General features: G+C 39.3%; 3 protein-coding genes across 3 annotated transcripts; all 3 read left to right on the forward strand.

The window, feature by feature from the left end:
• Positions 1-5,207: 5,207 nt before the first annotated feature.
• On the forward strand, positions 5,208-8,354 carry LOC141787081 (uncharacterized; the record flags this gene model as incomplete). The annotated part of the gene is made up of 6 exons (XM_074665339.1): positions 5,208-5,271; positions 7,135-7,249; positions 7,378-7,481; positions 7,576-7,848; positions 7,969-8,062; positions 8,341-8,354. Coding segments are annotated over 6 exons (664 nt in total), but the record flags the coding sequence as incomplete, so codon positions are not given.
• Positions 8,355-8,364: 10 nt separating this feature from the next.
• On the forward strand, positions 8,365-12,650 carry LOC141787082 (uncharacterized). Its single transcript, XM_074665340.1, has 8 exons — positions 8,365-8,406; positions 8,583-8,747; positions 8,850-8,918; positions 9,187-9,318; positions 9,431-9,490; positions 9,653-9,733; positions 9,991-12,463; positions 12,601-12,650. Exons 1-8 carry the CDS (start codon positions 8,365-8,367, stop codon positions 12,648-12,650), a joined length of 3,072 nt encoding a protein of 1,023 aa, XP_074521441.1.
• Positions 12,651-12,876: 226 nt separating this feature from the next.
• LOC141787083 (uncharacterized) lies at positions 12,877-18,384 on the forward strand. Its single transcript, XM_074665341.1, has one exon. The coding sequence runs from the start codon at positions 12,877-12,879 to the stop codon at positions 18,382-18,384; it is 5,508 nt and encodes a 1,835-aa protein (XP_074521442.1).
• Positions 18,385-18,811: the final 427 nt, after the last annotated feature.

Here is an 18,811-nt window from a genome sequence, read left to right on the forward strand (position 1 = left end):
TAGCTTAAATGTTAGTGCAGCCAGTGATAGAAATGCACTGAGGCTGTGACACTGAACCTCTGTGTGCATTTTGGCCCTGATCCAACACTGCACAAGAGAGAAATGAAGATTTTAATGAAGCAGCCAAAAGGGTCAAATTTGACGCTCATTTGTGGCCACGCCCATTGACATAGCAAAAATCCGTTTGGAAGGTATCATTGTCAGTGTGTGTAGATTACACAAGCTAAGTTTGGAGTGGATCTGATGAAAAACCAAGGAATTGTTCCATTTCGTCTGAGGCTAAAAATCGTCAAAATCCGATGTTGACGGGCAAATTGCGAACTTCCTGTTCGGAATGGACTAGGGTCATAATACAATTTTTTGTAGGTCTTGGCATGCTTGTTATGCCTGCCAAATTTCAGACCTGTAGCTCAAAGTAGCCGGGGAGGCAAAAATGTTGAGCCCCTGGGTGGCGCTATGGAGCACTGATGTTAACGCAAGTAATGATAGAAATGGAATCAGGCTGTGACAGTGAACTTGTGTGTGAATTTTGGTCCGGATCCAACATTGTACAGGAGAGCTACTAAGATATAAAAAAAGTGCAAAAATGGTCAACTTTGACAGTCATTTGTGGCCCCGCCCAAAAAAATTATAACAAACTTTTAATAACTTTTTGTCTTTAATATGTGTTGTTCACACAGGCCAAGTTTGGAGTTGATCTGATAAAAAACCTGGGACTAGTTGGTTCAAATACGTACCCTATGAACGCATTTTTGGCCAATTTCAGGCCTTTGCCATTAGGGGGCGCTGTACTTTCTGCAGAAAATAATTACATGGCTGTGTCCGGGACGCCACCCTGAGCATGTGTGTCCGTTTTCTTGAATATCGGAAAAAGTTGAGAAAATGCCGAACTTTGAGCCTGTGTCGTAGCCACGCCCAATAAGATAGAAACAATCTTTTAATAACTTTTAATGTTCACTGTGGATTGTATACACATGCCAAGTTTGGAGTTGATACGTCAAAAACCCTAGGACAAGTTCGTTCAAATACGTTTCCCCAAAACCGCTAAATTTCGATGTTTATGTGCAATTAGCGAAGTTCGTGTTCCGAATTCACGAAAGTCGTAAGAGACTTTTTTGTTTGGCTGGGCATGCTTGTTATGCGTGCAAAATTTCAGGGCTGTAGCTCAATGTCGGCCCAGGGGCTGCAGTTTTAAGCCCCTAGGGGGCGCTATGGAGCGTTCATTTTTGTGCAAGCACTGGAATCACGCGATTTTCGCACATTCAGAATTTTGGGTACACGCGCGTTCGCGTTTTCGCCAAGCGAAAGGCGCGCAATTTGGGGTTAAAGGGGCACAGAGAAAGAATAATAATAATTAAAGCTGCAAGCAGCGATGAACGGGCCCTCGCCCTGTGTGTGCCAGTTGGGGTGTGTCGCAGCCGCCACATGTGCTTGCCCAATGCCTGCTCCAATGCCTGCCAAGTGAAGCATGTCCCAGCTGTTGCATGAGCAGCGAAATGTGGCTCAGCCAAAAGCCATAGGTCTCGGCACGAGGGTTAAGCCCAAAACTTTAATGGCCGTAGCTCAAAGTAGCTGGACAGGCAGAATAGCGTCTGCAAACTGTAATCTGTACTCATTATCCTAAAAGGCAATAGTTCACACCTACACAGGCAGCAGCACAATGCAGAAGCTGTCTCCTGAGAAACTGACCGAACCTGTTTTTCCCTATAGACATGGAACGATCTATTTAGATAGCCTATTGTACCCTGTACTTATCACCTGAAAAGGGAGTACTTGATCCAGACACGCCTGACCACTTTATCTGTCTCTGGAAATGCAGCAGCTGTCCTCTGAGAAACTGATGGAAGCACTTTTTGGTAGCATAGGCCTGTGTTGTGTAGTACAGAAAGTAAAAAACTAAAGAAATTAAGGAAAAAACTGGCTGAGTAAATGTGAAAGTAAATAAAGTAAATGGTAAAAAAAGAGCATTCAGTGTGTTAACATGAATCTGTTTAGTTTTCAATTATATTCATCACACTTAAAAAAATGTGATTTGGAGCAGAAACAGACTGCTGAGGGCTCACAGTATGACATGCTGACATTTCGGGAGATGAAAATATGCCTCAACATCAAGTTGTCCAAACACCTGAAAACTCACAAGAAATGTAATCTTTGAAACAGCGTTAGGTCGGGCATGTTCAGTCGCAATTTTATACATTCCTGTGTTATTGCAGTCATCAGAGTTGACTCCAAAAGCATCAATGCATCAAGCTGATGTTTGGAGAAAGGCAGAAAGTATAAATAAATGAAAAACAAATTCAATTAATGACTTCAATATAAAACAAACATGCTTACTAAATAGAGATAATTTTCACTTTTAAATGTGTTGAACTTATGAGACTGATCACTGTGAAATAGTGCAATGAGAAATAATAGATTTAATTATAGTTTAAAGTCTAAACAATGTAATAGAAAACACATTAATTTTTATTTATTACTATAGTTCTGAAAGACATGTAATCTTTATCAGCATAGTGAAGCATGCATAAACGTGGGTAAAGTCCATTGTGCTGATTTAACTGTCTGTTTTTGCTGCTACATTCACCCAGTGTTGTAGAATTACAGCACAGACATAACATGCTGACATTGACATTTAATTAATATATATTTTTAATTAAAAATTTGTACATACTAGATAAGCTGTGAATCTGAAAAAAATGTTGTCCACAAAAGCAGAGACATAAGTTTGAAAAAGAGTTCACTTGTTGAGTGGGTTTGTGGACTGAAGGTCAGCCCTATAAAAACATTTTCTGTTGAATGGCAAGGCATGGATAAAGTATTTTTAAAAATATATATATATATACTTTTGTTTTTCTGGGGGTTACCTTAACCTAATGCATGAAATGAGGTGTGGTTTTTACAGGGTTATTCAAATGGTGATAAATGTTTATAGTTGTCCCTATCAGAGGGCGTAAGTGATCAGTGGTAGAGCTGACATCATGTTTATACTGTGCTGTGATTGGTCGGTTTGTCCAGGGGTGTATGAATAGGCTGGAAAAGTGATAAAAGCATGGCTATTCTGGGGGCGAGTACCATTCAACTGGTACCCTCAGAGCTAGCTTGTTGGCTTCGGCAAACTTGCGTCCCAATCTGAGCAATCTAGTGATTTTACACCTTATCTTTCTCCCTTTACTCTTCAGCTTTTTATTCTGTTCTTAAAATTTTTTTCCTTTTTTTATTTTGTTATTTTTACATCTCGCATTTCGGCATTGACTGACTCTGTGGACACAGTAAGTAAAAGCACTTTGTTTTCAAGTACAACTGTACAAACTGTATAACTGTTGGTTTGAGTAAGTGGGTTTAAAGCCAATGATGATTTGCAGAGGAATTGCATTGTCTGTATGTGAGTCACATGAGTTTTCTATGTGTGGTGGAGCCAGGTGGTTTTTTGTAAACAGTGATCCAGCATGGCTCTTTTGTTCAGGAAATTAAGTTTACAACAGAGGTCTGGGGCGTTTTCATTTGTGTGTTGTTATATAACTGTTTTGGAAGGTAGATCGTGTGTTTTTGTTATAAAGCTGGTTGAGATGTTTCAATACAAAGCAGTGGAGGTTTTAAGAGTTTATGGTAATACTGAGAATAACAGTTTGTTTAATTGTTGGACGTGTAAGAGAGCGCTGCTATTTTGAATGGCTTTAGGGTAGAAATGCTCTAACCCTCTAGACCTTTTCATTTCAGTGTTGTGGGATTGTTGCTTTAAGTAATTTTTGCCTTTAAATGAGGAACGGAAGGGTTTTTATAATGTGTGCTTTAGTAAGTTTGTAGTAGTAAATCTGTATTAAGATTGACAAATGGCCTTTTTAGCCAGTGATGTTGTTCACAGGGATGGAATGCTTAGTAAAGAGTAGCTCAGTGTCCACATGGACGTGCACAGTCAGTGGGCAGTAGACTTTGTTTTTGAGCTTCAAGGCCTTATACATCTGTTACTTAATCACTTGAATTGTTGTATGACTTAATTCCAAAGTCACAGTGTCGATTCATAATGGCATTAAGTATATCTTGCACAGTGTATAGAACAGCAGTCTTTGCTGGTGGCATTTTGAATTGGAAAAAATAAGTTCATGAAGCTTAATAAGCACTTGATCCAAACTTACAGAATAGTGTCTGCAAACTCTAATCTGTTGTCATAATCCTGAAAGGCAATAGCTCACATTCACACATTCCTGACAATTCTCACCTGCGAGGACAATGCAGCAGCTGTCCCCTGCCTATAGCCATGGAACGATCTATCTGGATAGCCTATTATAGCCTGTACTTATCATCTTAAAAGGGAGTACTTAAAACACAGAGGCACCCCTGACCACTTTGCATGTCTATGGACAAGACAGTTCTGTTTTCAAGACACAAAGGCTTTGAGAGAAGTAACCATAGGCCTTCTATATATTTGGTTATGCTGGATGGAACAATAAATTGAAAATGTGTAAACTGTTTCATTTCCCTGTTTTGGGTCGGGGTGCCCGTGCTTAATGTGCAATTTTTGTTGTTGAACAACTGAATTTGTAGTGTGTAAGGTACTCTAATCATAAGCTTTCACAATGCAAAGTGAAGACTTACAGCCAGAGACTTGTGGGAATGGTGTGCTTGTGGGGAGCAGGCAAGACAGAGGATCTGATGTGGCACTGTGTTATTCTTGTATCTGTGGGCAGAATTATTTTACTGTGAGCTCTGATGACGGCAATAAGAAAGGGGTTGTTGAAGGGTTGATGTCTTGAATTGTCAGTGTGTGCTACTGTGAGCCCTTCCTCTATCTATAACACAGACAATCATCAGCTACAGCAGTCTCTTCCTGCTCTAAATTGTGGTTTTTGTAAAGTCTTTCATATGTATTTGTGTGTAACATTAAACAAAACACATGCATGTTAACAGATTGTATGCTTGCATTTTTTGACATTGACTTCATTTACTTTCACATTTAATGAGGCAGTTATTTTGATGGAATTGTTTATTTATTTTGTTTTCTTTCTCACAAATACCAGTCTTTACATTATGTGGGCAAAGAATGTAAAAAATGAAGAAGGGCACAGTAGTTAAATCAGGCAGTAAATGGAAGTTGTGGAATTCACTTTTATTTATTATGACTGTTAATAAAAATTCTAAACTCTGTGCTGAGTAATGTTGGCTATATCACAATGTGAATTGTAAAATTCTCCATTTCTCTCCTATTCCAGCTGCCTTCAGCAGAAAGTCCCACCCTGTGACATTTTCGACATCTGGATTGAGTGCGTTTGCAAGGTTAGTTACGTTGATGTTATTATTCTGTTTGTATTCATAGATCAATTTAATAATACAGATGCTCAAAATTGATATTGTAAATACTGTTACTCAGGGGCGTCACTAGATTGGATATTGTACTGGGGCACACCTGAGGCACAAATAATTCACGGGGGTGTGCATACTGTGCAAGAAAAAATAAACGTATTCGGCACTTATTTATTATGATTAACTGAGAACCTCAGACAACCTTTACATCCAACATTTATCAAATCTGCAAGTGGGGTAGTACACACTAGCTAACTTCGCTGTCAACCAGGTCTCACTTTCAGTGTGTACTCTCTGTGTCATCTCTCTTCGAGGCCCATCACGTTCCATCCTTTGCACTCTGCTCCACTTAGTCTGAAGCAACATGAAAATATTAGTGTTTATTGCTGTACAAATATGTACATAGCTGAAAGCCTCCTAAATGCATTTTTTATGGTATTCAGTTTTCATATGGGGTCATAAGCAGTTCAAACGATACTCTGTTTACAAAGTAATCCCACCTTTCCTTGTGACAAAAAAGTTTCATGACCAAAATGCATTCTGTAAGAAACTGAGCGGTTTTTTGTTAAAATTGATTTTTGTTTTTTCCTGTTTTGGGAGGTTTTGTATTTCTGCCATGAATGTTCAAAATCAAATGACTCAGAGGCAAAATAAAAAAAAAAAAGAGAAAGAAACAAAACATGTGGGACATCATTAGCTGATAGTCAACTCACTTGCGCCCTTGCTTATCAGCCTACATCTTTCCCTCACCTGTTCCAGCACTGTGTTGTTCTAATTTGTCTAGACGGACATGGAAATATATTTAAAATAATCTACTTGAGGCAACAAAACTTGGTATTTTTAGCCATGTTTGTGGTGACGAATACAGATTTTTTTTTTTTTCTTGCAACAAAACCAGATGCTTTAGCTGTATCAATTTTTTTGGTGACGAAACAAGATTATTTTAGTCAAAGTCAAAGTGATTAACCAGACAAGCTTACTGTGATATTTTCCTGTGAAATAAACTTGAATGGTTGACAAATTTTGCTCATGACTTCATCTTAGGAAAAAAAAAAATTCTTCCTGAAGATAGACCATTTCAGAACCACAGCACCATCCATAGGCTAAATCAGTCAAGTAACACAAGGGTACTCAAAATCATCATTGATGCAGAGATCCTGAGCACAACCAGCAGACCATAACCAACATTACATTTAATGCTGATGAAATTCACTGGAAATTCCCCCCACAGCTCTTCCTACAAATTGATATGGTTTTCTTGATACATGGAATAATGTTAGCATTAAGTTAAGACAAACTTATGTTGCTTAGCTAGCTAGGACTTCACTTCTGTCATTCCTTGTTGCTTTGTGCCTGCTGCGGCCAAAAAACTTTCTGATATCCATCTAGGATTTATAGTTAGAGTCAGATCAAAATCAAAATAGCATATTTAACAATGTGTTGTTGGCTAACATTACCTACCTCACGTAGTGATTTATATCACCTGCCCCTCTCTCTCTCTGGCTCCCTTTCTCTCGCTCTCTCGCTCTCTCAGCTTTGAGTTGACACAGACGTATTATCAGCTGAAGTTGCTACACGTGGAGAAATTAGCCTATTAATTAGCCATGTGCGCATTGTTTATGTGGAGTGAATACAGTAGCAATGAATGACCAGACAAAGTAGTATGTGCGCTGTGCTAGTAGACTTAAAACTCTGAAGTCATTTTTTTTTAATGGTGAAATTTTTGATTGGGGCACTGTAGATAAATATTGTGGCATGTACCCCCGTGAAATCTGTCTGGCGACACGGCTGCTGTTACTGATCTATTATGTTTGTTCTTTTCTTCATTTGTCACAGATGCCTAGAACGAAATCCTTCCGTCGTTCCCAGGCAGCAGCTCGTAGACTCGCAGAACGACAGCCACTTGACATCACCCCCTTGTGGCGTCGTGCACGAGAAGAAGATGAAGCACGTATGTTGAAAATTATATTTCTTTGTTTTTGTTGAACTTATCACTGTTGGTATATCTTACAGATGTTGCCTTTACATTTGTCATCACTTTTGTGACTGAGTTGGGGAAATTTGATTTGTCTCTGATAGGTTCGGGCACTGGTTTTCGCCACCGGGTTCGGCAATGGCCAATTTCTGCGTTGACTAGGAAGAGTCACAAATTGGTCATTCCACCTGAGTGTCCTGACAAGGAGGTAAGATTATTATACAATGTAATTTTCTTATATATGTCGCTGTAAGTTAATTGAGCAGTAATTAAGCTCATACTTTGTTGTTCTGCTGTTCCAGTTTGTTCTTCTAGTTGGTGACTCCCACCTGCGAGCCATCGTTGATGGTTTCGTGGAGATGCCAAAGGGACTGTTTTCCTTTGGCATCATGTCAACACCAGGGGCTGCTGCTCACGAGGAGAGGATCGAGCTGATCCATGCTGTGGTTCCTCGAAGTCCTGCAGCAGTGGTCCTCCTGGCACCCAGCAACAACCTGACCCACTCCCAGACCATTGACAGCGCCAGTGCAGACTTCGCCATGCTTCTGTGTGCAGCTATGGATCGTTGGTCCAATGTAAGTTTTGACACATTATTGTTTGCAATTTGAATGGCATATTTAGTTGTTTTAGAATGAAATTTTGAAAGCTTTACTAGTTTATTAAAAATTGTATAAATATTGTGGCTTATTTTTCAGGTCGCAGTGCTTGACTTCCCTCCTCGCATCAGTTCCAACCTGGCGAAGCAAGAGGCACTTAGACAACAGTACCACAGAGTGGCTGCTAGAATGGGTATGCATTGTGTCAAACAGAATTTGCCTAATTGTTTAGCCTGTTTTTTAAATGAAAGAAGAATTGCATGTGGTGTTTCATATATATATATAATTATATATATATTTTTTTGTACTTTTTCAGGTGTGAGGTACTTTCCAGCAGTGGAACACTTTCCTTTGTCACAGACTGACTTGTGGGCCAGAGATGGTGTAAGTAGACCTTTTGATTTAGACAAAAAACAGTTCATCTTTTGCATTGAAGGTGTTGTTAATAATTTTATGTTCTATTTTCAACAGATTCACCTCTCTGACTCTGCAGGGATGCCTATCCTTGCACGGCTGCTGTGGCAGGCTGCTTATGATGTAAGTTATCTCTGTGTAGAAAAAGTTTATGGTTTGTCAGATTGAATGTGATTATTTTTTAGGCAATGCTTTTTATAATTCCAATTAATTTCATTAATACGTTTTCAGTAACTTTTAATTTCATATCTTTTCTCTGCCTATTAATAACAAGATTCATTTTTTATGCCACAATTTAGACACTGAAGCCAGTACCAGAGATCACCCAAGTGCAGGTTCAGGCACTTCCCAAGCCATCTGTTCCACATGTGAAACCTAGACTTGTGGTGAGGGGTGAACTTGTTCCTCCTCGTCCTCCAGTCAACCCCTTCACACAGTGGACAACTGTTCAACGGGGCAGAAAGGTAATTTGCAGCCGATTGTTGTGAAAGATTTGTAAATGTTTATAATTTCAGAAAAGAAGTTGAATGGTTACTAAACATAAATTGTGCTTCCTTTTATCATAGAGGAAGGCATCAGGGGAGCTGGCTCAGTCCTCTGGTGTGGTTCCCAAGAAATGGATGGTTGGAAAGCAGGTTTGTATCTTACTTTATATTCTTAATTGATTGGCAGGAAAGTGCTGTGCCGAATGCAAGCATGTAGTCTTTGCATACAAAGGAAATGTGTTTTAAGACAGCAAAAAAAAAATTCCCCAATTCCCCAATTCAATAAAAGATTATTCTATTCTATATTCTGTTCTAAAAAATGTTTGTTTTGTTTTGATTAATTAACTGTATGAATAAAGTGGGATTTTTTTTTAGAGCTGTTAAATTCAACAACTGTGTTTACACTGTAATTTCACAGGTTGTGAAGGAGTGTACCATCCCGCTAACGCCAGTCTGGTTTAGCGCTGCCCTGTTGGATGAGATGGAAAAGCTTGTTCCATCTCATCTGCCCAGTCCTACTGGGTCCACAGCCGTTCCCAACGGCAAGCAGGTAATATTCATAATCTTGTCTTTCTCTCTTATGACATGTTTCTAAACAGCAACAACTTCTTTGATAGTGTGAAAGCATTATTGTAACATTACCTCTTTTCTGTTTTCATTAGAAGGCCGTTGTGGAACGGAAGAAGGCTGCTGTGTCCAAGAGGAGTCGGTTCGTCCGGCAGGTGAGTTTTGTTTGATTATTTTCTTAAACAATGTTTAATCTTATTTGGAAAGGTTTGTTTAATCTTATTTGGAAAGGTTTAAATTTATCAATACAGTCATACATAGTAGCTTAACAGGTGAGGAACACCCCATTCATGTGTGCCTTTATTTTCTATTTTTAGGCGGACGCAGTGCCGTGTGTGGTGAGTGTGACGTCCAGGGACACACCTACCACTGTCATGCAAGAGACGGTGGAGGAGGAGGTTGGTTAAGTTACCTTTGTCAGCACAAAAAGTATCTTTTATCGAGTTCAACTGGAGCAGCTGTTTTATAGTTAAGCAGTTGTCAGTGTTTGTCTATTGTCAGGGACACGCTAGCTGTGATAATTTTACAATTTCAATATTGATTAAAATGCTAACATTGAACCAAAAAAAACACAAGAAAGAGAACGAAATACTCTTATTGTCCTATACATATTTGTTGTCTCATGACTCATTCATTTGTTTTGTTTTTTTTTCAGGTGCCAGCATCCCACAGGTCCCCAGTGACTTCATCATCCCCTGCGTCCCCTGGGTCCCCTGGGTCCCCTGTGTCCCCTGCATCTCCTGCGTGCCCTGCATCCCCACTGTCTCCACCTACCAGCCATGTCCAGACCCCTGAGGTGGAGGGTAGTGACAAGCAACGCACACAAAGATCCAGCAAAGGTCAGAGTGATGGCTCTCCTGTTTCGTGTGTTTGTACTGAGCAGTTGCCAACAGCTGTAGTTTCTGGCAATGTTCTGAGAGCTTTGACTGATGAGCGGCTTGATGTTAATGCAGCTATATGTTGTAGTGTTGTGGCTGCTATCAAACACAAGATTTCACCTGTGTGTACATGGAGTAGCAGAGACTTAGATCAGGTCAGGTCAGAGGGCAGTGAGCTGTACAGCTTTATTGCTAAGGAAAGCCACAGTCTGGCAGAAAAAGACAAGTTTTTTCAGCTTGTTGAGAAGCACAGGGTTTTTAGCAGGAAGTGGAGACTCGAGCTTGACCGTGCAGAGTACATTGCTGCTACATGTAGTGGAGAGGATCTGTTGTATAACAGGATTCAGGACCTTCTCAACAATAGTGGCATGTGTCTGTTTAGCATTGACGGTTCCTGTACTGTCATCATTCAACACAACAACTATTTAGTGGTTGTTGACTGCGGCAGACGAGATAAATCTGGCTTTGCTTCCAGCTGTGGCAGATCTGTGGCTGTGTTTACCACATGCCTGAATGACCTGATGCTTCACATCAGAGGTCTACAAAAGTCGTTGAAAGGACAGTGTTATGCTGTTGTTGGCATGAATCTGCATGAGCTGGATGGCGAGGTCGGTGTCCAGAACTCCACAGACATTGTAGATAGTGTCAGTGAGGTTAAGGACAGCAATGTTGATGTTGAGGTTATGGACAGTGTAATTCAGGCTGAAGTTAGCAATGTTCAGGTTGAAGACAGCAAAGTTGAGGTTTCAGACACTATTGTTGAGGCTGCTTACAGTGAGGTACAAATCCAAGTTGCAGCTGAAGTTCAGAGAAGCAGCTCTGTCACGCCTGTACATCGGGTAGGATCTGTGCAGGGAGCATTCCATCAGGGAGATGCTCGTTTTAAAAATGCCGGGAAACAGTGCATGGCCATAAGCCTGCTTAGTTTAGCTAAACACACAATTCAGAGTGTGTTTTCATGGCAGTCACACACCCTTGATGAGGTCCTCGTGTCAGGGGACAAGTTGTATTCCTCTTTAAGAGAGAAGAACTTGATCAGTGACACTAGAAATCAGTATCTCCTTGCTACAGAACTGCCCCGACAGCATGTTGTTTTTGGTAAGACGTTTGACTTTTTCTATGGTGACGTTGTAAGTGGAAATGTAAATGATAATGACACTCAGTTAGTTGCAACCAGGGTGCAGCACACTTTGAAAGATGGATTGGGAGAGATGTTTTGTAATTATAACACATGTCTTTTGACAGTGTGTGCTAACAGCTGTGCTATCATTCATCAACATGGGCAGTATGCACTTGTTGATTCTCATGCACGCAGTCAGGATGGTCTTGTAGATTCTATGGGGAAGAGTGTTGTTTTATATTTCAGCTGTCTTGATGAACTTTGCCATCACATACATAGACTTACAAGAACAATGACTCGACATGAAAAGCTATTTGAGATTGCGGGTGTTTGTGTCAGTGTGTCATGTCCCATTATTTGTAGTAATGTGTGCCCACAACTTTCAGAAACTGTAGAAAGCAGAAGCACAGTATTTGGAAGCAGTTTTAGGGAAAGCTCCAGCCATTTAGCAGGGATCAGTGGTAGCAGCAGGGGAAGACTTAGCAAGCGCAAGAGGTCAACTGGAACTTTTGTGTCTAAGAAATTCAGAAGTAGGGATGTAAATGATATTGATTCAGATATCGAGTTTGTTAGTGATGTCTCTAGTGAAGAGCTACTGTTTAGTCCTCTTAGTGATGAAGTGTCACAGGCTTTGTGCAGAAAGTTAAAGATCTCCTCTGAGAAACTTCATGTAGCATCTGAATTTATGAATATAGGTTCATTAGGGACTCCGTGTAAAAATGAGAAGATAGCAGCTGATGGTAATTGTTTCTTTCGAGCAATTAGTCAAGCAGTCAGTGGTACACAAGATTATCACAGAAAAGTTAGACTTGCAGTTGTAAAGCAGCTAGAAAGTAATGAGGTCGAGTATACCAGTTTTTTGAGGAGTCAGTATTCATCTGTGACAGAATACCTTACTAAATCAAGAATAAAATATCTTGGGAGCTGGGCTACAGAATTAGAAATTCAAGCAGCAGCAGATTGTTTAGGAGTAAACATATTTACGTACTGTCAAGATCGCTGGCTTCAATATAGTTCCAGGAATACTCAGCTGTCAAATAACAGTATTTATTTAGAAAACTGCAATGGAAACCATTATGAGACAGTTGTTTGTGTTCAGCAGCCCAAATCACAAAGATGTTATGAGTATTGTGAGTACAGCAGGGCCAGTTCTAATGGATATCAGATTAGACAGCAGAACAAGGGAAACAATGAATCTTGTTTAGCAGATTTCACAATAAGTGCAAGTTATGAAGGTGAGCCTGTAGAAGTTGGCGTATCACAACAGCAGCAAAGTACACCATCTTCATATTTGAAAAGAAAAAAGAGGTTACTTGAAAAATCTAACTACAAGATAAATCAGATACATAGGGAGAGAAAACAAGAGAAAAATAAGGTAAGGAGGAAATTGAAATATCACACAGACTTGGAGTTTCAAATGAAAGTAAAAGAAATGTGTAAAGAAAGAATAACGTTGAATTACCATTTAAATGATTTGTTTAGAGATAAAATGAGGCAAAAAAGTGTACATGAGTATCAGACGAATCCTTTGCATAGAGAAAAAATGAAAGAAAGAAGTAAACATGTGAATCAGACAAATCCTTTGCATAGAAAAAAAATGAAAGAAAGAAGTTTACATGAGTATCAAACAAATCCTTCACATAGAGAAAAAATAAAATCCCTTAGTATTATGAAATTTCGTTTTAATGCAGAGCATAGGAAGAATGTCACTGCAGGTAACAGGTTGAGGAGGCAAAAGCTAAAAGAAAAGTCACATCAGTTAGATTTTGTTATTGAACAATTTTTAGAAAAAGTAAAAGATGGTCCTGATTTCGTTTGTTCTGTGTGTCATAGGTTGTTGTTTGAACACCAGGTTTTACATTGTAAAAAAGATGATTATAAGAAAAATAAAGCATCAGCTTTAGTAGCACAGACATGCTTGACTGATGATTTTGTACACAAGTGTACTCAAGAATGTGCCATACCATGTAGTTTGCTGGATTCACCAAGAGGGCAGATGTGGATTTGCTACACCTGCCACTATAAGATTAACAAAGGAGAATTTCCAGCTGAAAGTGTGTTCAACAGCTTGGGACTTAATCCCATACCACAAGAATTAGCATGTCTGAATACCCTTGAACAGCATTTGATTGCTGTAAATATTCCATTTATGAAAATGTTAGCCCTCCCCAAAGGTGGTCAAAATGGAGTTCATGGACCTGTGACTTGTGTTCCTTCAAATATAGCGCAAACAGACAATTTGCTGCCCCGTTCCAATATGGAAGGGTCATTGATAAGAGTCAAGTTAAAGCGTAAACTCACTTACAAAGGTCATTATGAGTATCAGTTCGTAGATCCAATGCGTATACGTCAAGCTTTACAATACCTAAAACAAGTGAACGTGCATTATGCAGATATACAATTCAATGAAGACTGGTTAAATGACTTTTGTAGAGAGGAAGATGTAATAGATGACAATACTGATGCAAATAAAGACAGCTGTGAGGTGTCTCCAGAAATTGTTGAGGACGAGTTATTGCATGATAGACAGCAACACTGTATGTTTCAAGATACTTGTTTAATGCCAGTAGATATTGGTCAGGAAGCCTTAGACCACTACTTTGATCACACCTTGAACGTAGCCCCCGCGGAAGGAAATAACCCTGTCAGATTACTATGTGATCCCAGTAATGAAGCTAAATCTTTCCCAACATTATTTCCAGAGGGTAATAATACTTATCACGAGAGTAGACAGTATAAGTTATCTTTGTCTAGATATTTCAACAACAGAATCTTAAATGCTGATGGTAGATTCGGTAAAAATGTGGAATACATTTTTTATGCTCAATACATGTCTGAGCTAGAACAGGTAGTGTCAAGTGTTTCTATAGCTATGAGGAAAGGGAAAGGAGGCCATACAACATTCAAAGTAAATGATTTGTTACACGATGAAGGATCTTTAAAGAAGCTCCTGGATTTTGACGACGGCTATCGTTTTCTCAAACCTATCAGAGGTACTCCAGCTTTTTGGCAGGGAATCCAGAAAGATCTACTAGCTTGTGTTCATCAACTCGGTATTCCAACATGGTTTTGTTCTTTTTCCTCCGCTGATATGCGATGGAAAAATCTACTTAATAGTATTTTGAAACAGGAAGGTAGGACACAGACAGCTGAAGAGTTAGAATGGGCAGATAGGTGTGACCTATTGCGCAGTAATCCTGTGACAGCTGCTAGAATGTTTGATTTTCGCTGGCATTGTTTTCTCAGGGAAGTATTAATGTCCCCAGCTGAGCCAATAGGTAAAATTAAAGACTACTTTCATCGCGTTGAGTTCCAGCAACGTGGCTCTCCACACATTCATAGTTTATTTTGGATAGAAAATGCTCCAGTTATTGACAAAAACACAGATGAAGAGGTGGTTGACTTCATAGATAAATATGTCGCATGCGAATTACCACCCCAAATTAATGATTTGTATGAAGTAGTTTCATCTGTGCAGCAACATTCTAAAAGACACTCCAAAACATGTAAAAAAAAAAATACAAATTGCCGTTTCAATTTTCCTAGGCCAGCATCAGGAAAGACTTTTATATGTCGCAAAACTGAAGAAGATCCAAAAGATAGTTGTCAGTGTCAGACAGGGAACACTGAAAACTCCGCCCCACTTCCTTGTGATTGTCAGGCTAAAAAAGAAGCACAGAAAAAGATTAGGGAGCAGGCGTCAGCCCTTTTGAGGTCAGTAAAGTTACTCCTTGCAGATGAAGAGAAAAGCAGTAAATTCAGTAGTATAGATCAGTTGCTTCACAGCGTAGGAACAGATCAGAATGGTTTTGAACAGGCATACAAACTCTTTGCACGTAAAACACATATTGTCCTGAAGAGACAAATCAATGAAGTTTGGATAAATCAATATAGTAAGCCGCTGCTGAAATGCTGGAATGCCAACATGGACATACAGTATGTTGTTGACGCGTACGCTTGCATAGTGTACATTATTTCTTATATATCAAAATCAGAAAGAGAGATAGGGTTGTTGTTAGGTAATGCACAAAAAGAGGCTTCAAAGGAAAAAAATCTGAGTGCACAAGAAGCTTTGAAAAAACTTGGCAGTGTTTACCTCCACAACAGAGATGTTTGTGCACAGGAAGCTGTTTATAGATTAGTTCCTAACATGCATTTGAAGGAGTGCTCCAGAAAGGTCGTGTTTGTCCCAACTGGGGACAATGTTGTTAGGATGAGTTTGCCTTTGAATGTGTTAAAACAAAAGGCATCATCACAGGATCTTACATCAGAAGACATGTGGATGACTAGTGTTGTTGATCGATACAAGAACAGGCCAGAAGACAGGGAGTTTAGCGACATGTGTTTGGCATCTTTTGCCTCAGAATACCGTGTATTAAGCAAAAATGAAAAATCCAAAAGTAGAATCAAACTAAAGAATGACTGTGGCTTTGTCATGAAACGAACACGTACACAACCAGCAGTTATACGTTATGCACGATTTTCTGAGACAAAAAATCCTGAACTTTTCTATCACAGCAGTTTGCAGTTGTTTCTTCCGTATCATGAGGATGTTCAGCTAAAACCACATAACTTTGTTACATTTCAGGAGTTTTATGAAAATGGTCAGGTGACATTTAGGGATGGCACCAGGCATTTAGTGAAGTCAGTCGTAGATTGTAATAGAAGCAGGTTTGAGGTTACAGCAGCAAATTTAGATGAAATCAAAAATTCCATTGATAACGATGTTATATTAGAAGATGCCTGGTGTAATCTGTGCCCAGAACAGGAACTGGAGCGCTTAGAGTGTGTGCAGGAAGTTCAAAACCAAGAGCAGAGTGTAGATGAACATGTGGACAGCATTCCGGATTTGGCAGTTAGTGCTAGGGAAGTCTCTCATTTAGAAAAGAGGAATAATATTTTGAGTAGGGTTGACGGTTTGGCTTTAGTTAGGTCTCTAAATGAGAAACAACTGTCCATTTTTTATCAGGTTAGACAGTGGTGTTTACACAAGGTTAATGGGAGAAAGCCAAATCCCCTGCACGTGTTTATAACTGGTGGAGCTGGTACTGGAAAAAGCCATTTGATTCGAGCTATCCAGTATGAGGCCATGAGGTTGTTGTCACCAGCATGTCGTCACCCTGACAACACTTGTGTTTTGTTGACAGCACCTACAGGGATTGCTGCATACAATTTGCATGCAGCAACTATCCACAGCACATTAAGCATTGGAAAGGATGTACGCATACCGTACACTCCTTTGGGTGAGGAAAAGATTAATTCTTTGCGAGCTAAATTAGTGGATTTGCAGTTGTTAATTATTGATGAGATCTCAATGGTAGATCATAGGTTGTTAGCTTATATTCATGGTAGATTGAGACAGATCAAACAGTGTGGTGACTATTCACCTTTTGGTAACGTGAGTATTATTGCAGTTGGTGATTTCTACCAATTACCTCCTGTAAAAGGGAAGCCACTGTATGCTGACAATGAAGGTGTCAGCTTGTGGTCGAGTCTGTTTAGTGTTGTCGAGTTAACAACAGTTGTTAGACAGAAGGATAGCACATTTGCTGAGTTGCTAAATAGGATCAGAACTCGATCTAAAGACACCCCGATGCTTCTCAGTGATATTCACACACTCAAGCATTGCGAAACTGGCCAAGTCAGCTCAGCTCTGCACATATTTCCAACAAATACACAAGTAAATGAGCACAATACTCAAGAGTTATTCAGGACTTGTCCAGAATATGTTGTGATTGAGGCAGAAGACTATGTGAATAGTAAAAAGACAGGGAAGCTTGAGTTAATGAAAGGACATCACACCAAAGTCAACAACACGTGCTTGGAGGAAACACTGCTTTTGGGAGAAGGTGCCCGTGTAATGTTATGTAAAAATGTTGATGTAAATGACGGTCTGGTTAATGGTGTGTGTGGGACTGTGACTCACATAGCACTAATTGATGGTAAGAAGTTTCCTCAAAATGTCTTTATTAAATTTGATGATCCTGACATTGGTACCCACAGGAGGAAGCATTCTGTCAGAGTAAGTCTAGATTTGGTAGGATCAACAAGTATTGAACCAGAGGAAGAAAGAGTCAGCAGTAAGGGTGGATTGCGCAGGCAATTTCCTCTGAAACTTGCTTGGGCTTGTACAGTCCATAAAGTGCAAGGTCTTACTGTTGAAAATGCTGTTGTGTCTTTTAAGAGGATATTTTCAGCAGGGCAGGCATATGTGGCCTTAAGCCGCGTCAAGACTTTGTCAGGCCTCATTGTGCAACATTTTAATGAGAAAAAGATTTATTGTAAGGATGACATCAAAAATGCCATACATAGTATGCCCAGATTTTTGGTTGAAGACAGAACAATGCACACAAATACACACACATTTTCTGTGTTTTTGATGAATGTGCAAAACTTGTCTCTTCATCTGTCTGATTTGCTGTCATGTACACAGCATTTGCAGCCTAACTGTATTGCTGTGACAGAAACCTGGTTATCCACTGATTCTGTTTTAGAAAATATCACATTTGATGGTTACAGTTTTCATAACTGCCCACGACATGTGTCTTACACCAGTAATCACCCAGCTTTGACAGCTTTGCAAGCCCAACAGCATGGTGGTGTTGGCATTTTTAGTGCAGATAATGTGGCCTTTCACACAATCAAAGTACCAAATGTGAATTTGGAGTGCCTAGTGTGCAACTATGTTGATTTGGAAATTCTGCTCGCTATCATATATCGTCCACCAGTTTATCCCATGTCTTTATTTAAAGAGTATCTCAGCAAGTTGCTTGATCAGCTCAACCCACTAAGTAACACAATTGTTGTCATGGGAGATTTTAATGATGACATTTTGAAGTCATCATCAATGTGCAAATTTTTTGCAGAAAGAGAGTATGTTCAGCTGGTGACAGAACCCACCACAGAGAGAGGCACATTAATTGACCATGTGTATGTCAAAACAACACAGTACGAAGTACAGTCAGTAGTGTGGCCTACTTACTTTAGTGATCATGAAGGGATTTTGTGTTCTTTCAAAAGCACAACTCTTAAAAATGATAAGGCAGAATAGTTAGACTTTTGAGACTACAATGAATTTGTCACTTCTTCTGTTAACTTCTGCTTATTTGTGGGTGTTAAGGAATTTCATTAAAATAAAGTGCCTTAACTTAAATAGGAGAGGGCTTTTTGTTTAACCTGCTACAATTCTAACAATGTGTACCTGTTTATGGATTCAGGTAACAATGTAATTTTCTTAGTTTTAATATTTATAATAATTTAATGTGCGATTTCGTATTTCACATTTTTGTAATGCCAAGGTCAAAAAACAATTGCACACCTTGTGCTGTTTTATGTGTGTAACATGTTAAGTGTCTGTAAGTGTATGTAGGTCAATACTTTTAGCTTAGCATAAAAGGTTCTATATTTCTGTATTACTTCAACTACTTTGGTAGTGTTAAGAACTACCAAAAAAGTTCTATATTTGCACGCCCAGTGTG

The sequence above is a fragment of the Halichoeres trimaculatus genome, unplaced genomic scaffold (assembly GCF_033239565.1).
Source record: "Halichoeres trimaculatus isolate MK-OKI-2021-1 unplaced genomic scaffold, fHalTri1.1 fHalTri1_scaffold_153, whole genome shotgun sequence".
NCBI lineage: Eukaryota > Metazoa > Chordata > Actinopteri > Labriformes > Labridae > Halichoeres > Halichoeres trimaculatus.